This window comes from Cetorhinus maximus, chromosome 11, assembly GCF_964194155.1.
Source record: "Cetorhinus maximus chromosome 11, sCetMax3.hap1.1, whole genome shotgun sequence".
NCBI lineage: Eukaryota > Metazoa > Chordata > Chondrichthyes > Lamniformes > Cetorhinidae > Cetorhinus > Cetorhinus maximus.
Genome location: NC_135889.1, coordinates 106816536 through 106843209, shown reverse-complemented (window position 1 = coordinate 106843209; position 26674 = coordinate 106816536). Strand labels below are relative to the sequence as shown.

Sequence of the window (26674 nt, the reverse complement as noted above, 5' to 3'; positions counted from 1 at the left end):
GCAGATCCAACAGCACTCAAGAAGCTCAACACGATCCAGGAAAAAGCAGCCCACTCAATTGGCACAACAACTTAAACATTCCCTCGCTCCACCACCAGTGCACAATGGTAGAAGTGTGTACTATCATCGAAGCTTAGTTCGATGGCACAGAGAACGGACATATTGTCTTTACACACCCAGCTCAAATTGATGGGAAGAAAGTCTTTGCATTCTATTGATATGAGGATGCCGTGTGAATTGATTCTGGGCCATCCTAATCCAGTTCCTAATGGGCAGTGGGCTCATGAATGTAAAAAGCATCCATAATTCAGTCCTAACCTCACAATCTGAATGAGGCAGAAAATGAAAAACCCCACACTGCTGCAAAAAATCGCAAATGAACCACAGAAGTGAAAAAGTGTTCAGTGCCCTGGATGCCAACCCTTTTTGCCAACACCAATACTGGAGGCAACACACTTCCTGAGTGTGTGCTTCATGTCCGCCATTTGATCTGTTACCCTGATCTGGTAAGATCTGATCAGAATAACAGGTGCTGTCAAAGTTCCCAGTGACTTGAAAGGGTTACTTTCTTGCAGGGATGCGCACCACCTACTCTGGTGCTTGGATCCCCATCTTCTTTTTAACTTCATCAGTCTAATACCGAATACCATGGCCTCGAATAGAATCACCTTCCTTGAGCCTCGACATTAACGCACCGCCGCGCAATGACAGTCAGTTAGTGCAGTCGGGACAGGGGTGGTGGGTGCGGTGTCTAAAGAGTTAAATATGGGAATGTGACCTCAACACTCTCCTTTTTTTAACGGTGATGAGGCAGGACACCTAAGTGCCACATTTAAATCGATTATCGACGGGGCATTTTGGGTGCCCGATTTAACATTCACTGCTGCTGAATGTGTTTCCCGGCAGTTGGGCAACCTGGGAGTGAAAGGGAGGTGGGATCGGCTGAATCCATAAGCTCCACAGCGCCTTTCTCAGCACTCCTTGTGGGCCAGGGGGAGGAGTGCTGCTCTCAGCCCCTCAAGTAAGACTGAGGCCTTCCCCAGACACCGAAATCGAGAATTATCAAGCGTCCCTGGCCAAAGCCTCCAGCCAGACTGCCTATTTGGCCAACTGCTGGGTGGAAAACAGTATATTACAGTGGGGGGATGGAATGGGATGGACAACTCGATCGGAAACGCGCTTGTGCGCGCCCGCCCCTCAATTTCGCCCCCGACAGGGGGGAAATTCAGCCCCAAGCAGTTTTTGGGATGGGCAACATATTATCAGGGTCAACTGGCTTGGTAACAACCATAAGTGACCCTTAGATATTCATTTAAATATGATGGGCGGGCTGCCGATTTCGGCGCCTTATTTTATGCATCCCCCTACCCCGTCGGAAGCATGCTTCTTCCGCCATTTTAGCCTTCACTTGTGCCCTTCCTACACTGCTATAGATGTTGGGGGCTTGGTATCTAAGTCTATTCAATTATATACTGGGCATAAAAGTTCACCTGACTTTTAGTTTAGCATAATGGTTTGCCAGATGGATAGGTTGAAGCCATTTCATTGTTTGTGTACACTTACAGGTTTTGGGAGGCTTGATGAATCCTGGGCTGCTTCCTCAGTTTGAATTAACAACATACACCCATGACTTTTAACCTTGACTTGTAGGACATCCTTGTGCTTAGACAGGGCTCTGGCCTCTCCTGGTTTGTTGTAAGTGCAGGTTACTGACTGAATCAGTGACAGCTTATCTTCAATAGCAGGAACTGCCTCCTTTAAATGCTCTGCTGCACCAGATACTTTCAAACCTGGAGAAGCCGTTCTGATATATGATACTAGGATGCCTTTGTCTTGGATTTCAGGCAGTTCTGTGAGACTCGAGGAACTTTCCATATAGTCCACCTGCATCAATGAGGCAGGAATATGTTGCACGATCACCTGCTTATTGTCCAGGTAACTATTTATCATTTTTTCAACATCAGAAACAACATCTGAATATCCCACGATTATTACGGCAGCTTGATTTTTCTCCTCTATGATTGTGCAGCCCACATCTTTTGACTTCAAGTCGAACTTCAAGTCATCAAGGAACCTTTTCCATTTGTCAGCTTTGACGACGTTGATTTGCTGTGGGGTGAAGTCAATCCTTACTTCCTGGAAAAGTTGCTTTATTTTATCTTCTCCTTTCGTTACATCTGCCTTGACAGCCAAGAGCTCAACAGACTGTTTATGCAGCAATGTGGCCTGGATGCCTTTTTGAATGAAGTGAGTTTGCACAAATTCCTTGAGGTCTAACGATTTGATAAAATCTATCAGGTGTGAGGACTGATTGAGAGGCTTCCTTTCTAACTGGGACTGAAACTGGCTGATGACCTTGTGAACTTGGCCAACTTCCTCCTTCAATCCTGTCAGTTTTAATGCTGGGGGAGATGTGCTGGTGGATATTTTCACAGAGGGAACAGTATATTTGACGTGGCTTTGCACAAATTCCAACTCTTCAAGACTCTCCAATAAAATTTGCTCTTCAACAGTATTCCTTTCAACTTCCAATTCTCTTCTTGCCTTTTCCAATATTTCTTGTAGCTTCCTGGAAGTGCCCAAAACTTTATCTTGTTCCCCAACAACGACAATCTTGTTTTCTGTAGAACAGTAAAGAACATCAAAGCCAGGTGCTTTCAATCCTCTGCTTTTGTTCTTGACTTTTTCCCACAAATCTTTATCAGTTGGAAAGTCTCTGAAGTCAAACTTGTTGATGAATTTCCAAATTGCCTCTTCAGCGTGCTTCTTCCAGTCCTTAGCAATTTTATAGCACAACAATATATCTGCATCAAAAGAAGGCTTCAAAATAAGTTGCTTTGAACTTGGAGAGTCCGCAAAGGTAATGTGACAATAAACATCCTTCGCAATTTCCTCTAACTCTCGTTTATAGAGGCGAGTCTTCTGGATATAGTTTAGCACTGTGGGATTGACGCAAATATCACACTGTTCAGGCTGTTTGATTCTTGGACCATTATTTCCATACAAACATGATTGTAGATCCTGGTAATGACGACCAACTGTCAGCTGAAGACCCTTTAAGGAATGTTTCCTTTCAGTAACTCTTCTTACCACTGCAAAAACACAATTGGAAGAAACCAGTTAAGTGAATAGAAATAAATCTATCTATTATCTATGTAGTCTTGTGTCAACTTGCGAAATACTCCAGTTTTGAAGAAAAATCATATTGGTCTCCAAAACATTAACTCCGTTTCTCTCTCCACTGATGTTGCCAGGCCTGCTGGGTATTTCCAGCACTTTCAGTTTTTATTTTAGATTTCCAGCATCCACAGTATTTTGTTTTTATTCCAGTCATGTTAGGCAGTTTGTGAAGGCAATTCCATTAAGCTTCAATAGTGAGTATGCTATTGGGTTGGATACCTAAGTCAATTCCAGGATTAAAATTGTGAGGGGAAGGGACAGGAAATAAATTTTCCTGATCTTAACCACTCATTCACCCCATTCTAATGGGCAAGTTGAGTTAAAATCAGGGCTATAGATAGTTATTATTAAGCTTAAACTTAGAAACAATGTGCTGGAAATGATGGCCAGCAGGAGATAGCCTAAGTTTTAATGTTAGAATTTTTGAAATACAATACTTTTGGAAAAAAATGAAATACTATACCCTCATGATCTTGATAATGAACAATAGCTGTCATTGCAATCCTTTTAACAATGATTTCTGTGATTTCCCCACCACCGCTGCGTTTGGTATTTGAGAAGTACAAATCCAGGAAGTCATCGCTTAAATTGGGATGAATTCCTTCTATTTGAACTGAATTTGTCTTGGCCAGACGTTGGGCAGTGATACGATGGTTTTCAAATGGCTTCTGAAGACAGTTCTGCAGAAAGGAGTTGACATCTAAGAAAGCAAGATAAGGAAAAATTCTATATTACTGCATATAGCCACATTAATCACAATCTTTGATACAGGCTTCAGTAAAGCCATTTCATTCAGCCCCATATATCAATCATCCAGGTTTCATTCCCAAACATTCAAATAAATGAATTACTATTACCTAACGAAAAATTAGAAAAGAATAAAATACCAACCTATATCAGTTTCAAAAGTGACTGCTATTGTTTCACCATCCTGCAAGGGTTCAATATGATGCTGTGTGTTATTGCTGAGGCTGTCAACGTACAGTGAAATATGGTCTAACCTCGAGTTAACATCAAAACCCCTCAGGAGAAATGTTCGAGGCTCATACTTTTCATCTTCTTTATCTTTCTCGTATAATTGCACTTTCAGAGTTTTGCCACCCAGCTTGTGCTGCTTTTGTGAAATTATTTTTTCCACGTCTATAAACATAAACCAGAAAGGCAACACAATCAGTCAGTCAAATGTATCTTTGTATGGACCTTGCATCCCTTGTATTTCCTATCACAACCTTAGTGCTCTAAAAAATGGTACAAGTCCAATGGCTTTGACAAAATAACTCACTCCATAACCTGAAGTAACAGGCAATAAGTAATAAGTTGTGTTGAAAAAGCTCACAAAGGAATTTTACACAGACTCATCAATCCACTGATAATCAGCACAAGTAGTAAACGAAGGAAAGTTTCCTCATAACTGTCAACCTCACTCATCAAGCTCTTGAACTTTTATTTTTGTTTGTTCTTTCATGGGATATGGGCATTGCTGGCTAGCCTAGCATTTATTGCCTATGCCTAATTGCCCTTAAGAAGGTGGTGTTGAGCCACTTTCTTGAATTGCTGCAGTCTATGTGGTGTAGCTACACCCACAGTGATGTTAGGAAGGGAGTCCCAGGATTTTGACCCAGTGACAGTGAAGGAACGTGTCTATCGAAAGTGAAAGAAGTTGCATGGTGAGGTCTGTTGCTTCAAGAGTCTTACACACAAAGGAAATATTGCTTTCTTTCTGGCCTGTTGTTAAAACTGATCTGAGAAAGTTTGGCCTGATGCAGAGTGTCAAAAGAGGGAAGATGATCCATCACATATGCCCTCACTTGATGTTATAATAGGGGCAAGTTTTATTGTACTTTCTCTCTTGATGCCTAAACATCATAGTAGCTAGCCTAACAGGTTGTGGAAAAGATTATCATGTTTTTCAATTTTTGACTGATTTTTTTTTTGCACAAAATGCATTTTGAGACTGAGTTATGTTTAATTGTTGTGCTTTAAAAGGAAATGATTTGGCAAAGACTTAAAAAGAAATAGCCAAAAGCAAAGGATATTGAACAACATGTATTAAAGCTAGATGAGCCAGATTACCAAATGTCACAACTCATCTGAAACTGATACATTAAGGATCTTTTGTCTCACCCCAGGCCCATTGGCCAGGACGACCAGGGACATAAAGCCATTCACCGTCTCACCTCAAGTGGTGAAACAAATGCGCATTCAAATGACACCCAAATCCAGAAATGGTTCAGGCCTCCCGACATCAGCTGACATTGCAACAGTTGCAGGAAGTCAAAGATCTCTCCCCTCTCCATCCCATGCCCCTCTACCCCACTAATGTGTAATTTAGGTCATAAGGGGCTTTATGGTTACACCCCTAAGTTATATTATCATATAAATTAGACATTGGGCTGTACAGACACAGTCCTCAATGCAAGACACTCACAAAACTGAGTGACCAGGACTACTGTACTTGTGAGACCCAGAACTTGAAATAGTGGTGAACAACACAGGACACAATCTACTGGGCTTTTACAAATCATGGGAAGTGAGATTAATCTATGCTTCTGAAAATGTGTAATCTCTGGTTGAAAGTGGAGAGTACAATGGATGGCGTTCCCTCGATCCTTTCTTTCTCAGTCTCTCTGTGTTTTTCTCTGGCTTCTTCTTTTAAATCAGGGACTTAAAATTAGAAATACATTAGAGTCCTGCACTGAGAATGTGTAGCCTTTTGCCAGGTAAAGTATGTGTCGTATAATGCAGAGAGTATCAATACTTTTACTGAAACATCTGAAACCTTGTCTCATTTGTGTCATACAAGCTAAAGTCTAAGAATTCCTGTGCGCAATACTGACATGCCAATGCTCAACAAAGTAATGGTATATGAAGTGGCAGGTGTAGAATGCAGTCATTTCTATGCTGGTATAATTTTCATTCCTGCCACATATTCTCATTCTTTCCCTCTGATGCTATAGTTAATGATATAAACATTTACCATCACTGCTTGGACAGGACACAAACCAAGAGCTGTCACCGTGTTCAGAGATTTCCACATCTGACACAAATCTTTCAAAGTACATTAAAACAACATCTGTATCAACAGGATCGTCACTGCTAACCAGCAGCTGGCTGGAATGGCTTTCCTCTCTCTCGGAAGACTCGAAAACTGAAAGAGAGAAATGTACACATGACGGGCCCTTTCCCTCTTCAGGTAACAATTTTGAAATGTAATGAAAGCCATGGCAAGATGTACTTGGTTCTGCAGAAATAAAATCTGTACCTGACTCTTCCACTGCACCTGGGGCTCCTTGATTTTGAAATTCCTTCGCTGGATTCTACATTAGAAAAGCAGGAAAAGAGTACTCCATACAAAAGTTTGCTAAGTTGCTCTGGACAAAGTAGTGGTGCATTAGATGTGGAATGAATGAAAATTAAGAACACAAATAAGACAAAAAACAATCAATTTACTTTCCATTTTTCTGCAAATTCTCTCTCCTCCCCTGAATGTTTTGGCTCATGCTGAGGTAATGTTCCATCACAGAGTTATGTCTGTGATATTCGTTTTTCTTTATGCATGAGGATAGATGGGCACTGTCACCAGCTAATTGACTGTTCAAGCTGTTGCAGGCAAGTCCATTCCTATTCTCTTCCAATAGCATAATAGTCAGCCTCATAGTCAGTCTCACTGAATAGTGACCAGGGATCAATATTATAACAGATTTTTCCCTTTTAAGTACATGTGTGGGAAATCTAATTTTGGCACTAAACTGTTCTCCAAGGTGAGATCTGCAGAGTCAACACAGACCAGGACCTGAATCTGGAACTTTCTGGTCTGCTTAGCTTATACCACTCAGAAGCTTTACCCATTAGGAATTTACCATCTATTTTAAGGAAAGCCAATCTGAGTACCAAATACAGCATAACCTCTTCAGTCTGGAAAGCTTGGGACCAAGTCATTTCTGGATTTTGGAAATTTCTGGATTATAGAATGACATTATAATACCTAACCACAAGTGTGTGAACCAGAATACAACATAGATCTAAATTTTACTTGACACATAAAACAATGATAAATGTTATAAAGTAGCAATAAAAAAGATGAAAGTGGCTGATAAACAACAGCAAAGGCAGCTAATTCTAGGTCCTGTGTCTTGTCCAGTCTGCTAGTTGATGGGATTGTACTATACCCTGGGACTGCCCGAGTCTGTTCAAAGGCAATGCTGCAAAAGGAGAGGAGGAGGAGACAAAGAGAGAGGAGAGAGAGTGAGAGAGAGAGAAAGAGAGAGAGAGAGACAGTGAGAGAAAGAGAGAGAGAGAGACAGTGAGAGAAAGACAGGCAGAGCCAGAGAGAGAAATCAAGAGAGAGAGAGAGAGAGATAGAGAAATAGACTGACAGAGAAAAAGAGTCCAACAGAGACAGGGAGAGAGAGAGAGAGAGTCAGACAAAGAGACAAAGAGAGATGGAAAAAGAGATCGAGAGGGAGAGAGAGACTGAGAGATCGGAACAGAGAGAGATGGAGAAGTAGACCAACAGATAGAGACAGAGACAGAAATAATGTAGAGAGAGAGATCAAGTTGCTTATAACCTCAGCCTACATTTTCCCACAATAATAATCTTACAACAATGAGATCAAGTGGCAGATTGTCTGGCTTCAACTGTGACAGGATTTATGTTCATGCTTAAAACTTATGTTTAAATTCTTTGTCATGATTTCTTGGACAGCTGGACAGTTAACATTTCTGAGATCAGTTTTACTTACAATCCTGCAGTTACATCTTTAAATGTGTATCAGCAAAATGAGACACATTTGCCTTTGTACTATTTACAAGTAGCCCATCTTGTCAAACCCATTTAATAGAAAACAGCATGGCAGAAAGAATAAATAACGGCAATGTATTTACATCAATAGTGACTTACCTGGTCATTTTTATTGTGTTTTTGTGAACTGGTCAACAATTGATTTTGTTCTATTGCTGGCTCTTTGTAGGAGTCTGCGGCCACTCCAATTGTGCTCACAGAGCTTCCTCCACTACTGTCCCAGAGTGTAACCCGAAGCTGGACTGGCTCTGGGCCCAATAGCTGTACTGTGTGGAACTCCTTCTTCACCACGTTTTTCTGAACTGATAATACAGAACAAATAGGAATCATTTCTGCTCAGGATTTGGTAAGAATAACCTTCCTTTATCCTTTAACAATGTCTTACTACTTCCAGTGACAATCATCAAGATGAAGGTTATCAGCTTTTTCATTATATTTATTCATTAAAATATGTTCGCATAATTTTCCAACCAAAATTACACTATTTAAAGCCAAGCTACTTTAGGGCCTAAACATTACCAGCATTGAGATAGCAAGTGGGAATAACATTTGTGCCATCTAGATGTCAAGAAAGGGCCATCTCAAATATGAAAACGCCCAGCCTGCTTTCCTTAAACTTCACCAATAGCATCATTGCCAATCCATCCAATGGCAATGTTCATGATATCACCAGTAGCCAGAAGCTTAACTGAACCAGTGATATCCTGCTTTCAAGAGCAGCAAATGAGCCTAGTGTCAAGGTACCAATTTGGCAGTTTGCTTTCTCCTGGATGATGTTAAGCTTCTTGAGTCATGTTGCAGCTGTACCATCCAGGAGAATGGTGAACATTCAATTCAACTCCTCATTTGAGCCTTTAGATGGTGGAGAAGTTTTTGAGGGATCAAGAGGGTAGGGATCATTGCAAGGTTCCCTGTCTTGGGCCATACTGTGCTTAAAACTAATAGTGAGGCTAACAGCATTCACTGCTGATAAAAACAAAAAGCTAAAAGCTACTGCGGATGCTGGAAATCCAAAACAAAAACAGAATTACCTGGAAAAACTCAGCAGGTCTGGCAGCATCGGCGGAGAAGAAATCAGTTAACGTTTCGAGCCTTCATGGCCCAGTTCTGCCAAAGGGCCATGAAGGCTCGAAACATTAACTGATTTCTTCTCCGCCGATGCTGCCAGACCTGCTGAGTTTTTCCAGGTAATTCAGCATTCACTGCTATTTATTTGCAATTCAAACAACAACTGCTAGCAACTGCAATCTGAGAGTTGCTATCCAAAATGTTTTGCTTCTCCAAAAGCTTCTCAAAAACAGCATCTCATTGTCTGATTCAAATACACTGGACAGCATCATGTTGCTGTATTTACCTCATACACGTGGACTAAACTCACCCAAAAAAGTTAGGGCTTGTCCATATCTGTCTAAACACCCTTTCAACAGCATAGTGACAACAACAACTTTTAATTGTACAGCACTTTTAACATAATGAAACATCCCAAGTTGCTTCACAGGAGCATTATAAAACAACATATGTCATCGACCCTTATAAGGAAATAATAGGTTAGATGACCAAAAGCCTGTTCAAGAAGGTAGGTTTTAAGGAGTGTCTTAAAGGAGGAAAGTGAGATAGTGAGGCAGAGAGGCACAGGGAGGGTATTCCAGAGCTTGGGGCCTAGACAACTGAAGGCGCAGCCATCAACAATGGAGCAATTATAAATCAGGATGCACTAGAGACCAGAATTAGGGAGGCACATATATCTTGGAGGGTTGTAGGGCTGGATGAGATCACAGAAATATGGAGGGATAGGCCACAGAGGGATTTCAAAGCAAGGAAATTAAGACTTTGCTTGACCAGGAGTTAATGGAGGTTAATGGAAGTCAACAAACACAGGGGAGATAGGGAAATGGACTTAGTGTGAGTTCTCCTTGAATTGTCACAGTCCTTCTGTTTCTGGAGCTCCCACAAGTTTGAAAGCTAGGGATTTGAGGATTTTACCCCAAGTCAGAATGATGTGTGACTTGTTTGGAAAATTGGAGGTGATGGTAGTCCAATGATCCTACTGCCTCTTGTAAAGCTTGAAGAGTTGGGAGGTACCCTTGAAGGAAGTTTGGTGAGGTGCTGCAGTGCAATCTGTTGCTAGTACAGGTTGCAGTCGCAGTACCCTGGTGCTGGAGGGAATAGATATTGGGCCAAATTTTGCTCTGAGCAGTGAATGAATAGCACAGTTACTAATTGATTTTCTATGGGCTTTTGCACAGCATGTTCCTGTCAGCCAACCAGCTAAGCACAGCACCCTCTACAAGGCATCTGAGACCTGTGGGAGCAAGGCAAGCAAAGGTGTGTGTCCTTAACCAATCAAACTGAAGAATCATTGATCCTGAACCAGGAAGTGTAAGTTGGAATGGATAGTTCCTTGGGACATTTCATTATGTTAGTGATGCTATATAAATATAAGTTGTTGAGAAGGCCCACCATTTCCTTCTCAGAACAACAATGGGCATGCAACAAAATGTGGCTATATAGCATCACCCACACCCTAAAAATCAAAATGTTTAAAAGATAATGGAAGAAAGGATCATTTCAAAGCCTTTTCAATCTTCAACTTTTCAGCATAAGTCCTGCACACTTAACAATGCGATTTCCCAAAATGCGCTGTTGCACACACTATGCTCCAGCTTCCTCAAAAATAAAGCAGCACCACATAGGCACATAGACATTTTTAAAAACATTCATTCATGGGATGTGACTGTCGCTGTCTAGGCCAGCATTTATTGCCCCTGTTCAGAAAGCATTTAGGAGTCAACTGCATTGCTATGGGTCTGGAGTCACATGTAGGCAGGTAAGGACAGCAGATTTCCTTCCCTAAAGGACATTAGTGAACCAGATGGGTTTTTACAACAATCAACAATGGTTTCATGGTGATCATTAGACTTTTAATTCTAGATTTTTATTGAATTCAAATTCCACCATCTGCTGAGTCGGGATTCGAACCTGGGTCCCCAGAACGTTACCCTCGTCCAGGGACAATACCACTATGCTATCACCTCCCCAAAAAATGGTCCATGCCATGTGCCAAGTTCATACTGTGGCATGTGTCAAATGTGTGCTGTTCCATGTATCAAGTACTTACTTTGGCAGATAGTGATGCTTCAAGTTTCAATCACTTTCTGTGTAAGCAATTTAACCAGTCACAACATGCATCAATTTATGTATCAGCTTCAGATATATTTTGACAATACCAGACCATCATCGGGCTGGAATTTGGCGGTGGCAGAAGGTGGACTGGGCAGCCGTGTTCTGGAAATGTCCATGCCATACTTTCATGGTCGCAAGGTATTAATATAATAGCATAAAGTAAAATATTAAACTGATTCTCAATTAGCAAGCCTCAAGGAGGAAAGCAATTAGAAGAATCATATTTTCCTGTGGAGAGTTGCTTCCAGGACCCTTTCAAGTTATGCATTCCAAATTAAAACACTCACTGTGTGAAAAAAAATTCTCCTCATCCCCCTCCTGGATTATTTTTTGCCAATTATCTTAAATCTGTATCCACTGGTTATCAACCCATTCCCCAGTAGAATCACTTTCTGCTTACTGCTTATCTGCTCTATCAAAACATTAATGAATTGTGCAACAACTTGCATCTATAGTTACAACTGTTACGTCACTGCTCATGAATGTGAAAGCAAAATATAGATAAGAGGTGATCAGATACCTTTGGAAAACAGTGTTTAGAACGATATTTGCTAATAAGGGTGTAGCATAACCAGGGGAATTTACTGGGGGAATTTTGCAACATTGTAAACGCTTCCGTGTTTGCACATGAACTTACAGGTTACTTTGTCCCTGCACTCTCAGTAATTGTGGTAAATTAAGTCCATATTGCCTCTCCCAATTCCTTCAGTCAAATACATCATCTCGCACTTCCCTGCATTAAATCCATCTGTCACTTGTCTGCCCATTCAGCTAGAATGCCTATGTTGCAATTAATTGGTGTCATCCTCAATGTTCATGAGGGTCCTCCAAATTTGGTATCATCGGCAAATTTTGGAATTTTACTTTGCATTTCAATAACTAAATCATTTATATATATATATATAAAAACACAGTGATCCTTGGGGAACGCCACTGTCTACCATATTCCCGGCTGCAAAACAACCGTTTACCACGACTCACTGTTTTCTGTTCTTAAGCCATTGTTTTTTTATCCAAGCTGACACTGACTGTCCACTTCCATGAGCTTTTAACCAGTTGAATTATAACATATAGGGTGGAATTTTACACCAGTGGGATTTTACAGTCCTGCCAAAGTCAATGGTGTTTAGAATGGCTCGCCGCATTTTAAGGCGCTGAACTCGCCGCGATGGGGCCATAGAATTCCGGCCATAGACTGAGAAAGTAGCCTGGGACTGATAGCGGACTCGGCACATTTGGGCAGGAGTCAAGTACGATTTTCTGATCGTCAGTTAAATGGTCAGATTATTGCGAACAGCAGCACCTGCATTTCCAAAATTCACTTCCAGAAAGCATGATCCCTAACATAAAGTCAACTCCTACCACCATAAAGTAGAGTACCAATCTACAGTGTTTAACGCAAAAGCTTTATGCACAGACCTAAACACACTGATCAGAATATATTTGGAGTCTCCTGTGGTCAGATCTGATTCGCACTCTACAAAAAGAGACAAAAGTACTGAGATGGATTCAAAAAGCAGTAAGACTAAGCACTGTACCCATCCTAATGCCTGTAACTCTTTTTTTGTAGCATGTAAAGGGGATGAGTTACGGGAAAGAAGTTAGACAAGATTAAGTCTAGGAAGAAGGCAGGACCTCTTCAAGGTTTATAAAATATTAAATGCTATAGATAAAGTCAACCCAGAATATTCAAAGTAAGTTCAGGAGGTTGGACCAGATAAATTTAAATTGGTGAAAAGTAGATTTGAAACAGATTTTAAGAAGAATTTTTTATTCAAAAGAGTATTTGGAATAATCTGTCAGACTGCTATTAAACAAGGAGAGTCATTGCAAATGCAGTTGAATGGTAAAGTGGGAAAAGGTACAAAAGGTGACTGAGTGAAATTACATTTTATTGTTCATTTCTATTGCTACCTATTTATAATAAAGTGTTATGATGTGGCAGATGATGTGTGCCAGGTGGATCAAATCCACGAGGGAAACTTGATGGTGCTATTACAACGGTTTTGCAATTTGTATTTATTTCAAGATGTGTGCACTGAATTCAGAAGTAATAAGTCCATCAAGACTTTTAGAGATACTTTAAAAAACTAAATTAAAATATGTATTAACAAAAGAAAAGATTTCAAGCACATAAATAGGACTACAAATTACTACTATAATAACTCCTAAAATCCTAATTAATCTGACTCCCAGTTACACCCCCTTTAGGGCAACTGTCCAAACATAGGTTTTAGATTTTAAACAGATCCAGCAAATTAACACAACACCCTGGACAGTGGAATTCCTGATGACTTTTTGGTAGACATCAGACTTCCGCACAAGTAATGGAAGCTTCATTAAGGCTATTTCACACACATCTGTTAGATATCACAATGCCTTCTCCTGACACAGAGGCCAGAATTTTACCTTGGGTGTGCGGGCGCACGCCTGACATGCCCGAACGCAATATGATGGCGATGACGTTGGGCGTGCATCCCGCATCATCGCACATTTAGCGGATGTGCACCGGAGTCGGCTGCATGCCTGCCGATAACTGAAAGGCCTATTAAGGCCATTAACAAGGTAATTAACTGGAAATTTATGCTGCCCACCCAACCTAACGGTTGGCGGGCAGGCGAGAAGGCCAAGCGGCCTTTACATTTTTTAGGAAACCCCATCCATGAGTGGGATGAGGTTTCCTAAAGCAAATACAATTTAAATAAAAACTTTATTTTGAATCTAAAAACATGTCCCATCTCATGTGACTGTGTCACATGAGGGGACATGTTTCATTAAATTTTTATTGCCTTTAATAATTTTTTTAATAAGCGCTTAATCTCCCTGAGGCAGCTCCGTGTCTCAGGGAGATTAAAGTGCTCTTTTGTGCGCATGCATGAACTGCGCACCAGGCCCACTGTCCCTCCTTCCCCCACCCGCACACAGTTAGTGCTCATCACTGTCGCTCACGACCCACACAGGGAGGGTCTTAATTGGCTCGCCCGTGTGAAATCGCAGTGCAGAGCTGATCGCGGGTGGCGGGCGGCTTCCAGACCACCCCCTCCCACTCTTGCCAAGCCCGCCTGACGAGGGAAAAACTCTAGCCATAGCGTCATGCTCCTATATTTCTCTCTTCTAATATGTAAATTTTATTGTTTTATGTGCCTTTGAAACTGTATCATCCTCACAATATAAATACTTTCATGTTGCTACTATTTATTGTCAGTAACCTTTGGGAAAAATAAACACGTTCCTTAACCTTGCTTATTTGGCTATTTGTAAACACACTAAAATTCCTTTGAAATCCAAATCTCCCTTCATCTATCTAAAAATGCAAATTCCTTTCATACCTCACATGCTAAGCCAACATCCATGTCTATCCATTAGCATTTCAAGCACCTAGCTTCATCTGATGAGTCAAAGCCTGCAGTCTACCTGACTCCCAATGTAATTACATCACACACAGGCATACCTAACTATACTTAATCCCCATAAACTTACTTTACAATAAACCAGAAAAATATTATGAAAATTATTATACCTTCGTGACAAAAGATTTAGGCCTGAATTTTTAGATGATACATCCAAAGAGTTGGTGGGGAACACATTCCCGCCGACTCCGACAGCCCTGCTGCCATTTTACACTCTAACGAGCATTGATTGGCATAAGGCAGGACTTCCGCCCCTCACTTGGGAGGAAGTCCTGCCTTGGAGAGCTGCTTGCCAGTTTGATTGGCCTGCAGCTCTCCAGTCTCTCCAGCACTGCAGTGGTTGGAAGAGGCACAGCACTGAGCGGCCTGAGACTAAGTCCCAAGAACCGGAGAAAAAGTTGTGTCGGGGACCCAGGGTGGGGAGAGTAGGAAGGCCTGAGGGATTGCGAGGGGGCAATCAGGGTCTCAGGGGATAGGCCGGTGGGGTGGCAGGAAGGTCTGGAGGTCACTGGACCTTAAGGGGAGGGCACCCCAAATCAGAAGGTGGCTTCTGTTGGAGTTTCCCCATCTCCCCTCCCTCACACGAGATCAAACTTTCTTTATTTCCAGGTTCCCTCCCCACAAGGTTTCATCCACCCACCAGCCTCAATTGGAGCAAGGGTGGGCTTCCCATCCGAGGCCCTGACTGTCCCAGTGTAAAATCGCTACCAGGTCAGGGCGGGCGGGAACCCAGAGGGAATCCCATTCGTCCAATTTCGCACTCCCCCCGCCTCAGAACCCGCCAGGGGTGGGGGCTGGGGAGTGTAAAATTCTGGCCTCAGCGTAGACAATATGTGGTACACAGTACACCTAGAAGGTTTTGCCCGAGAGGTTACTGGCAGCAATTATGTGTTCCAGGAAAACAAAAGATAACCTTTGCATTCATATTCAAATATTTTTAGTCTCCTCTTACCCTGAATTTTATATATTTATACTTGGAGGAGTAGACTTTCAACTTGTTGCTTGGCAATAAGATTAGTATTATGTATTGGCTCCTTGATAGTGAATTCAATCAAAACATAAATCAAGTCGTTTCTCTAACAGGCTAGCAATTTGCAATATCCCATTTTACACTCGAATAGGAAATCAAAAACCTGCTTTATGGTAAGGGTTATCTGTAGCCAGCCGCTAATTATCGGCTCCAAGAAACACACCCTTTCTTGTGCACTTGCTATCAATAGTCAGAAAGAGGCATAATTTATCACAAGATATAGTTGAATCTTGGGATACTTCACAGTTGACTTCACTACCAATCCCACAGAGGGAAAAGGAAAGGAGTTCACTGACAGAATGTAAGAAGATTCAGATATGAGTTAAAAGGGTGAGCAGAAAGACACCCGGAAGCAGGCAGAGTAACAGAGGCAAATCATAATAAGTTAAAAAAAAGTCCATATTGTAACAGGAAGAGGAGTAGGCCCTTCAGCTCCTCAAGACTGTTTGACCATTCAATTAGATCATGCCTGATCGGTACATCAGTCCCCTTTACCCACGTTTGCTCCTTATATATATCTTATACATCCATGCCTAACAAAAATCTAGCAATCTCAGTCTTGAAAGCTTGAACTGACTTTTAGGGGAGAAAGTTTCAGATTTTTACCAAATGTTGTGTGAAGTTCCTCCCAGTTTCGCTCCTGAATGGTTTGGTTCTAATTTTAAGATGATGCCCTCTTGTTGTGCATTCCCCACACACACTCTGAATGATTACTCACTCACAGTAACCAGACCTGCTCTGCTTTCGGGTGCACATTCCCAGTGGCAGTCTGGAATCAGTGAATGTACGGTTCAAATTAAACATCACAGTGATGGTGCTGACTGGTTTCGGTAGAAGTCAGATAGGCTGTATGTGATTTCAAAGGGTAAATTACCTGAATATACTCTCCAAGTGGAGAGATGGGCCCGAAGGGAACCACAACGCCGATTCATTCAGCCCTCTTACCCTCAAAAAGTTTGCCCTCAAAAACCCCATCTATGTTGCAATGGTCCAACTGAATTGCTGGAACTAACAGTTAATAATAATGGCACAAAGTTGTCTTAAATGTTCCGTCCCAGAACAGTGGCGGTAGTGAAAGTGCAGCATTCTCAACAGAGCTTTAACACAATAAAGTGCTCATTGTTGGAAAATAGCACTCACTGTATGTTCAAATTTTCCACACCAGTACAAACCGGATGAGGCTCTAAATTTCTTCAATGGGGATAAATTCTTACCTTCTTCGTTTTGAAAATACACGAGGAACTTGCCCTGCTCTGGGTGTGCTCTGATCTCACACTCTCCTCCACCGGATTTCTTTTTGCTTTGGAAATAAATGGCCAATTTACTTTTGACAGAGTCCAGCTGGACTGTCAGACCTTCTACCAACGCGGGGAATCCGGCCATCCCTTGGCTTTCCACATCTGGGAACAAAGTTTCAGCCTTCGGCTCCTATATCGGTCCTCGGGACCGGGTCAGTCTGTTTGTTTTTTTGGTGGGGGACAGCTCGATGTGTGAGATCGACCTTCCTTCAAACCTCTTGAATTTTGCTGCTAAATATTGTCCGGAAATATGCTTCCGTGTCTACTGCCCATCTGATATCGAAAGTGAAAGATTGAGAAAATGAACTTGTACTTTAACACAATAGATCACAGACATCGCAGTTGTTTCCAAATAATCTTTTCAGGCCATCCTAGAAATTGCCCGATCTGCTCAGGCATCTGGTTCACCCATCAGAGGAATGGGTGTATTATTGACCCCCTGCCTGGCTGTCAAACGGTTGTTCACGCCGGCCGGTTGCCCACGTTACTCGAGGAGTCGAAACTCGACAACAACAACCTGCATTTATATAGCACATTTAATGTAGAAGAAATCTCCCAATGTGGTTCACAGGTATGTTGACAAATAAAATTTGACACTGAGCCACTTTATTGGGAGATGGCCGCAAAATGTTGCCAAAGAGGTAGGTTTAGGCTAAGAGCGAGAGGGCAGAGGAGGTTTAGGAAGAGCATTCCAGGTTAAGGCTTAGGCAGCTGAAGATACAACCGCTGGAGTCGCCAACTGTGATTAAATATATTCCTGGAGGTTTTGTCACATTAGGGGGATTGTTCAGGGACTAGCTTTATATTCCAGAATGATTAACTGAATTTAAATTCCACCAGCTGTCTTGGTGGGATTTGAACCCATGTCCCCAGACCATTAACCTGGGTTTCCTGGATTACTAGTTCAGTGACATGACCACTATACTGCCATCTCCCCCCACCAGTGGGTGAATGAATAGGTGAGTGGATGAATGGGGGAGTGAGTGAATGTCTAGGTGGGTGAGGTGGGTAGATGCGTGAGGTGGGTGGGTAGGTCAGTGGGTAGGTGAGTGAGTGGGTCAGTGGGCGTGGTGGATAGGGGGTTGAGTGGTCAGTTGGGTCAGGGTGGGGCAGTGGCAGATTCACAGTTAGCAGTGCTCCGTGCTCGGCTTCAATTTTGTGCCCCACCACCCCCCACCCCGCCAAACCCTGGACACAACCCAAAGTTATGGGCCATTGGTTATTTCACCAGTTTTTTCACAGTCATGTAATTACTTCTGCACACCATCATATAACCTCAGTTTTCACTACTCAATTGAAAAAACTTTGCGCCTCTAACGAGTTGATACAACTTAAAACGCGTATGCAAATGAGCACTGCTTTGCTCTCGTGGTGTAATTGGTTCGCACATGGTACATTAATGGCAGGATTGGGGCCTGTGCAATGCCGAGATTGTGAGTTCAAGCCAAATTTAGCGGAACTTCTGTTCAGCAGCTCACATGAGCTTTTGGCTGGCTGCGGAACGAGACACGGTGAAATCTCGAGCAGTAAAATAATTTAATTGGAAAGGACCAATTTCTGCAGATTGAGAACAGATCTGGCCCATTTAAATGTCTCAAGTATCAATATAAATGCTGCAAATACTCAGCAGATGAAGCAGCTTCTGTGGAGAGAGAATCAGGGGCGATGATCCTTCTGATACTCTTTCGAGTTATCAACAGCCACAGATTGCAACTCTTTCGAGTACAATCACAGTTCTTGGTTTCCGGGAGTGGGACATGAACCCACAATCCTCTGATTCAAAGGCGAGGGTGCTATGAACTTAGCCACAGCTGACACCTCATGATCCTTCTGATATCGTTGATACTCTTTCGAGTTATCAACAGTCACAGATTGCAACTCTTTTGAGTACAATCACAGTTCTTGGTTTCCGGGAGTGGGACATGAACCCACAACCTTCTGATTCAAAGGCGAGGGTGCTATGAACTGAGCCACAGCTGACACCTCATGATCCTTCTGATATCGTTGATCCTGCGCTGTGTGTTTCATCTCGGTATTGATTCTTTAACACATTTCATGTTGTTCAATTAGGTGCCAATTCCTCGGATCAAAAAAAAGTCACAACAATGATCAATATAATCTAAACCATCTGATGTTTATCAGTAATATAAGATGTTATGAATAGGTTAACCATTCAGAATAGAGATTAAAGCCAATGGTTAAGCTTAATCTTATACCCGAGCTCAACTCACAACTTATTTGTTACCCTTTAAAATGCATCAATATATGAAGTAGGCAATAGAATTCTCAAAGTATGTCAGGCGGTGGGGGCGAGAGGGGAGTCATCATGTAGTTTCCTGACTAGTGGTCTCCAGGTTCATTCAGGTGCCCCACTTCACTCCTTGTCCCTGTCTTTACATGGGAGTTATTAAAAGGACTTAAATGTAATAACACTTTGAGACATCTGGTGGGTGTGAACAATGACAATACAGCCAATAAAGTACAACACTGCCAGGTAAGAGTGCCAGGGGCTGCTTTGGCACCCCGTTTGTTTTTGACTGGGGATAAGGTGGTGGGAATCATTCTAATGGGTTCAGACTATTAGCAGGGGAGAGGACGATCCAGAAGATGGGCCTCTGCCCCATTTGTGCAAAGCTGGATCATTAAATCATTCAAATTTTAAATCGTTTCTGAGGCATGTTCACGCCGATTCAGTTCTGCCTCCTTCTAGCGCCATGAAATCGATTGCACAGAATCGCATTTATTTGAAGAGTGACACAGCCTGCTCCAGTGAAAAGGTTGTTTTCGAGATGCAATGCTGAAATGAATGAGCGATTTATGCTGGATACTCACTACTATCCGTGTCTCTGTCACTGGGAAGGTGACAGGTTTAATAAAGCCACTGCTACCCGCACCAAACCACCAGGCCCGGTCACACAGGCAAAAACCAAAAGGTGTCAGCAGAAATCCAAGTGTATGGGGGTGGGGGGGGGGTCTACATTTACTCAGTGTGGTGTGATTGTTAATGAATTGCACCCCATACACTTCTCCCAGCCTTCAGAGGTATTTGATTGTAAAGGCAATTTAAGATGCAGACTGTGGGAATGCTTGATGCTTTCTGTGTCTCATGTTGCACTTTAATACAGCAGGGCTGGCACTCTGAAACAGTGGCTCTTAGTTTCTGGGTGTAACTCACTTGTCAGTTTGGGTTCCCCCCCTGTGGTTTGGGGGCCTCATGGCCATGGCACAGTGTGTTCCATGGCCCCTGGATTGGGGGGTACTTGGTGGTTGGGAGAGTAGTCAGGTCAGGTTGTTGGAGTAGTCAGGTGTTTGGAAGTGTATTTGGGTCGTGGGGGTGGGGGCAATCAGGTAGGGTGGGGAGGTAGTCAGATTGAGTCAGGGGGTGATCGGGAGGGGTAGTCAGGGGTTCAGCGGGATGGGTGGAGATACCCAGTTGTTGACTGGGTTTTAATCTGTTTAACTTTCCTGGGTAACTATTCAGGTAAATCCCATGGAACTTGGAGTGAGAGACATTCCCACTGAAAGTTTAAACTTCCCAGGCAATTCCCAAGTAGGTTCAGGTGTCAGGATATCCACAGCATTCCAATGATCCAAGGACTGGAAGATTTGGCCCTTCATGCTTATTAAATTGTCAGGGTCAGAGAAATTGTTCAGCTTTGGGGGAAACTAAAAGAAAACTGTGCAAACATTTGTCTCCCTTAAAAAAAAGGAGGCGGTCAGGTCAGATGATTTCCAGTAAAGCGCCATTCTGGAAACTGAAAGTAAATTGCGAGCAAAGAGCGTAACAAGGTCGTGGTAACAACCGGAATCGGCAAAAAAAAAAGGTCGAATTGCAAACGCCTTCCCCGCCGTTTGTCCTCAATATAGCGAGGAGTTCGGAACAGGGCGTCTAATCCTGCAGTCAGGGGACTTGTCAGAAAATTGAACGTGAGCTCCCTTCACTCCCAACCTGTGCCACCCCGATAGTGCTGGCCAAGACACGGGCTCTATTTACATAACGCCCGGGTCCTCAGAGGAGAAAATAGGGAATCATTGTGTGAGATTGTAATGTTTCCAGTGTTTATATTTTAAGACAATTTTAAGTCTTAACTCTTTTTTTAAAAAAAAATAACTTGCGTTACTTTCGGTTTTAAATGCACAGCGCGTTTCTTTGTGTATTCAGTGTTATATATGGCGATATTTTTAGCAGTATTTCTGAGTTGTAGGATGTTTGGTTGTGTCAACGGCTTGATCGTCATTATAATACTATTAAAACATTCCAGGCGCTCATCTTTTGATGTATTGACAAGCAGAAAATTCGGGAGCTTTCTCCTTCTGGTGCTGCCAACCCACCTTTTTAGCACGTTCATGTAACCATTACCTTGTGTGAGGCTTGAGGGACCTGACAGCCGGCCTAACTCTGGTTTTGGCCATTGTTTCCACCAAACGTCAAGTGTCATTATAAATTCATAGATTGTAGATTTTTCCTTTTTTGGTCCTCGATTTGAACCCAAAACCCAGAGCTGAAAGATCATTGCCTCACTAATTCCCTTAACAGATTTCCCCTTGGAAGCATAATTGTCATATCACTTGCTCCAAATAAGAAATTTGTGTAAGTTAAATGTGTTGTTTTTCTTTGATGAACAGGTAAATGGCTCAGTGTGACCAGCCCAAGCCTCTATTTACAGATTCTAGTAACTCACATTCTGTAAGTATGTTAGCCAAAAATGTGTTGTGTTATATCTATTTTCATAAACACAAATGCCCATTTCTTTTGCATACATAGACATCAGCCTTTTCAGCGTAATGTAAGAACAGCCCATTGAGTCTGCTCTGCCATTTAATAAGATCATGGCTGATTTGATAATCCTCAATTCCACTTTCCTGCCTTTTCCCCATAACCCTTGATTCCCTTACTGATTATACAAATGTGTCTATCTCAGCCTTGAATATACTCAACGACCCAGCCTTTACAGGTCCTACGAGAGAGGGGGTTGTCCTGGACTTAATTTTAGGGAATGAAGCCGGGCAAGTGGTAGAGGTTTCATTGGGGGAGCGAGCATTTTTCAGTTAGTGATCATAACTCCGTTAGATTCAAGGTTGTTATGGAAAAGGACAAGGATGGGCCAGAAATCAGAGTTCTAAACTGGGGGAAGGACAATTTTAATAAGATCAGATATGATTTGGCCAGAGTGGACTGGGAGCAGCTACTTTTAGGTAAATCTGTGTCAGAGCAGTGGGACTCATTCAAGAAGGAACTAGGGAGAGTACAGGGCCAACAGATTCCAGTAAAGATAAAGGGTGGGACCAACAAATCCAGGGAACCCTGGATGTCAAGGGATATACAGGATTGGATAAAGAGCCAAAGGGAGGCATATGGCAGATACCGAGGGCTCAAAACAGCAGAAGCCATAGCGGAATATAGAATGAGTAGGGGGGAACTTAAAAAGGAAATTAGGAGAGCAGAAAGGGGGCATGAAAAAACATTGGCAGGTAAAATAAAGGAAAATCCAAAGTTATTTTACAAGTGAGCTTGCACACGAGCAGGGGAGAGACCTCATCCTGAGTGAGACACAGCCAGAGTGATTGTGGGTATTGGCAATTTGATGCACAGTGGTGTTTCGGTGCAGAGGGGAAGAGGTGATTTTTGCATTTTTTCTTTGCTATCCAACTTCTTAAATCTTCAGAGAGTGGTCTTGCCCTGCTGCAGCAGTAGAGGCTACATGGGAGAGAAATGACTGGTAAGTAGTGGGTAAGGTCGAGTAAATATTTACTACTTTTATTGTTTATAGCTTATGGCCTTTTGTGGTTTATAGTTTGTATATTCTGTAGCAATGAGGATCAGGAAAGAAGGGCTCTAGAGTAATTGATTTAAAAAGTTTAATTTAAAGGGATAAGTCATGGCAGGAGAGCTCAAAGCTGTGGTGTGCTCCTCGTGATCCATGTCCAGGACCAACATGTGTGCAGCAAGTGTGTCCAGCTGCAGCTCCTGGAAGCTCGGGTTTCAGAGCTAGAACGGCGGCTGGGGACACTGTGGAGCATCTGCGAGTCTGAGAGCATCGTGGATAGTACGTTTAGAGAGGTGGTCACACCGCAGCAGAAGGGACTTGAGGAAGGAAGGGAATGGGTGACCACCAGGCAGTCCAAGAGAAACAGGCAGGTAGTTCAGGAGTCCCCTGGGGTCCCGCTCGCAAATTGGTATTTCATTTGGAGCCTGATGAGGGCGCTGATTCCTCCAGGGAGTGCAGACAGAGCCAAGCTTCTGGCACCACAAGCAGCTTGTCTGTACAGGAGGAGAGGAAGAGCAATAGTAATAGGGGATTCTATAATCAGGGGAACAGATAGGCGCTATTGTGGCCATCAACGTGACTCCAAGGTGGCGTGTTGCCTCCCTGGTGCCAGGTTCCAGGATGTCACTGAACGGCTGCAGGGCATCCTGAAGGGTGAGGGTGATAAGGCAGAGGTCATGGTACATGTTGGTACCAATGATATAGGTAGAAAGAGGGATGAGGTCTTGCATCAAGAATTCAGGGAGTTAGGCAGTAGACTAAAAAGCAAGACCTCTCGGGTTGTAATCTCTGGATTACTCCCAGTGCCACGTGCTAGCGAGCTCAGAAATAGGAGAATAGCACAGATGAATACATGGCTTAAGAGTTGGTGCAGGAGGGAGGGTTTTAGCTTCCTGGATCACTGGGACCGTTTCTGGGGAAGGTGGGACCTGTACAAGCGGGATGGTCTACATCTGAACCAGAGCGGGACTAACATCCTTACGGGTGTGTTTGCTAGCGCTGTTGGGAGGAGTTTAAACTAATTTGGCAGGGGGAGGGGACACAGAATGTTAGCAGAATAGGGACACATAATACAGTAAAACAATCAAGCTGTATTAAGTTTCAAGGGAGTAAGGCAAGGCTGGATGGCCTCTACTTTAATGCCAGGAGTATTACAGGTAAAACGGATGAGTTAAGGGTGAGGATTGACGCATGAAATTGTGATTTAGTAGCCACCACAGAGACGAGGTTGAGGGAGGGGATTGGCAACTCAATATTCCGGGATATAGAATCTTCAGGCGAGACAGAGGAGGTATTGCATTATTAGTTAAGGAGTCAGTTACTGCAGTAAGGAGAGATGATACCTTGGAGATGGCATTGAATGAATGAAGCTTTGTGGGTAGAGCTTAGGAATAAAAAAGGGTCAGCCACATTGTTAGGTGTTTATTATAGACCCCCAGATAGTCAGCGGGAAATTGAGGAGCAAATATGTGCACAATTTGTGGAGGTGTGTAAAAACAATAACAATAGGGTAATTATATTAGGTGATTTCAACTTTCCCAACATTAATTGGGATAGACATAGTGTTAAGGGCTTGGATGGGGCGGCTTTCTTGAAATGTGGACAGGAGAACTTTTTAGGTCAATATGTAGAGGGTCCAACAAGGGACGGCATAGTGCTGGACCTAATTTTGGGGATTGAAGCCGGACAGGTGGCTGAGATGGTGGCGGGGGAGCATTATAGTGATAGCGACCACAACATGGTACAGTTTAAGTTTGCTATGGACAAAGAAATTGACAAGTTTTAAAAAAATGTTTTGGATTGGGGGAGAGCAGATTTTAGTAAAATAAGGCAGGAACTGGCCAAGGTAGACTGGGAGCAGCTACTAGTGGTGAAATCTACAGAAGAGCAGTGGAGGGGGGGAGGGGGGGGGGGTCAAAAAGGAAATGGGGAGGGTACAGGCTCAACATGTTCCCTCTAGGGTGATAGGAAGGAGTAACAAGCCCAGAGAACCATGGATGACCAGAGATATTCAGGATACAATGGGAAGGAAAAGAGAGGCTTTTAGCAGGTACAAGGGGAGCAAATCAGCGGAGGCATTAGTAGAGTACAGAAAGTGCAGGGTGGTGCTTAAGAAAGCAGTTAGGAGAGCAAAGAGGAGATATGAGAAAGCTCTGGCTGGTAAAAGTAGCGAAAATCCCAAGATGTTCTATAAGTATATCAATGGGAAGATGATAACCAGGGAATGAGTAGGGCCCATTAGGGACCAAGGGGGCAATCTATGGGTGGAGCCAGAGGATATCGCTAGAGTGTTGAATGAATACTTCACATCCGCCTTCGCCCAAGAGAATGAAGATAAAGGTATGGAACTCAGGGCGAGAGACTGCGAGGTTCTTGAGCAAATTGGTATAGGGAGTGACAAGGTATTGGAGGTGTTGGCAGGCTTAAAAGTGGACAAATCTCCAGGTCCAGATGATTTATGTCCCAGACTGCTGAGGGAGGCAAGGGAGGAGATCGCAGGGGCTCTGACCCAAATTTTTAATTCCTCTCCGGCCATGGGGAGTGCCAGAGGGCTGGAGAACAGCTAATGTGGTTCCACTATTTAAGAAGGGCTGTAGAGATAAGCCAGGGAACTACAGACCAGTGAGTCTCCCATCAATGGTAGGGAAATTATTGGAGAAAATTCGGAAGAAGAGAATCTATCTCCACTTGGAGAGGCAAGGTTTGATCAGGGATAGTCAGCATGGCTTTGTCAGAGGGAGGTCATGCCTAACAAATTTGATTGAATTTTTTGAGGAGGTGACCAGGTTTGTAGATGAGAGTAGTGCAGTTGATGTAGTTTATATGGATTTCAGCAAAGCCTTCGACAAGGTCCGACATGGGAGACTTATAAAGAAGGCAAATGCACATGGGATACAGGGTAATTTGATAAGGTGGATTCAAAATTGGCTTAGTTGTAGGAGACAGAGGGTGGTGATGAAAGGGTGCTTTAGTGATTGGAAGCCAGTGTCCAGTGGCGTACCACAGGGATCTCCTATTATTCATCATTTATATAAACGACATAGATGACTATGTGGGGGGCAGGTTAGTAAGTTTGCGGATGACACAAAGATTGGCCGGGTGGTTAACAGTGAGGTTGAGTGTCTTGGGCTACAGGAAGATATAGACGGGATGGCCAAATGGGCAGATAAGGAGCAGGTGGAATTTAACACTGAGAAGTGTGAGGTGAAGGACTAATTTGACAAGGAAGTATTCAGTGAACAGCATGACACTAGGAAGTTCTGAGGAACAAAGGGACCATGGCATGTGTGTCCATAGATCTCTGAAGGTGGAGGGGCATGTTAGTAGGGTGGTGAAAAAATCATATGGGACACTTGCCTTTATCAATGGAGGCATAGATCACAAAAGTAGGGAGGTCATGTTGGAGTTGTATAGAACCTTGGTGAGGCCACAGCTTGAGTACCGTGTGCAGTTCTGGTCGCCACATTATAGGAAGGATGTGATTGTACTGGAGGGGGTGCAGAGGAAATTCACTAGGGTGTTGCCTGGGATGAAACATTTAAGTTATGAAGCGAGGTTGGATAGACTTGGGTTGTTTTCGTTGGAGCAGAGAAGACTGAGGGGCGACCTGATTGAGGTGTACAAGATTATGAGGGGCATGGACAGGGTGGATAGGGAGCACTGGACACTGGCTTCCAGTCACTAAAGCAGCCTTCTGTCATCACCCTCTGTCTCCTACAACTAAGCCAATTTTGAATCCACCTTATCAAATTACCCTGTATCCCATGTGCGTCAGTCACAAGCTCAAGGTGAGGGGCAGGAGGTTTAGGGGGGATGTGAGGAAAAACTTTTTTACCCAGAGGGTGGTGACGGTCTGGAATGCACTGCCTGGGAGGGTGGTGGGGGCAGGTTGCCTCACATCCTTTAAAAAGTACCTGGATGTGCACTTGGCACGTCAAAACATTCAAGGCTATGGGCCAAGTGCTGGTAAGTGGGATTAGATAGGTAGGTCAGGTGTTTCTCAC

The 26674-nt window shown here is 43.1% G+C and overlaps 2 protein-coding genes across 5 annotated transcripts in view; one reads left to right on the top strand and one right to left on the bottom strand.

The window, feature by feature from the left end:
- The window catches only part of parp14rs3 (poly(ADP-ribose) polymerase family member 14-related sequence 3), a 55590-nt gene extending 38193 nt beyond the window's left edge, over positions 1–17397 (bottom strand). Inside the window, exons 1-7 of one of the 2 annotated variants that reach the window (XM_078552552.1) lie at positions 16819–17397; positions 8081–8283; positions 6443–6497; positions 6158–6328; positions 4072–4320; positions 3644–3880; positions 1564–3092 (exon numbers count right to left, since the gene is read on the bottom strand). In XM_078552552.1, the coding sequence (XP_078408678.1) occupies positions 1564–3092; positions 3644–3880; positions 4072–4320; positions 6158–6328; positions 6443–6497; positions 8081–8283; positions 16819–16987 (2613 nt within the window). In that variant the 5' untranslated portion in view covers positions 16988–17397. The remainder of the gene's footprint in view (positions 1–1563; positions 3093–3643; positions 3881–4071; positions 4321–6157; positions 6329–6442; positions 6498–8080; positions 8284–16818) is intronic. The other variant, XM_078552555.1, reaches the window with a different exon arrangement.
- Positions 17398–20614: 3217 nt separating this feature from the next.
- The window catches only part of nmi (N-myc (and STAT) interactor), a 36992-nt gene continuing 30932 nt past the window's right edge, over positions 20615–26674 (top strand). The window contains exons 1-2 of one of the 3 annotated variants that reach the window (XM_078552549.1): positions 20615–20829; positions 21529–21589. In XM_078552549.1, the coding sequence (XP_078408675.1) occupies positions 21533–21589 (57 nt within the window). In that variant the 5' untranslated portion in view covers positions 20615–20829; positions 21529–21532. The other 2 variants (XM_078552550.1, XM_078552551.1) reach the window with 2 other exon arrangements.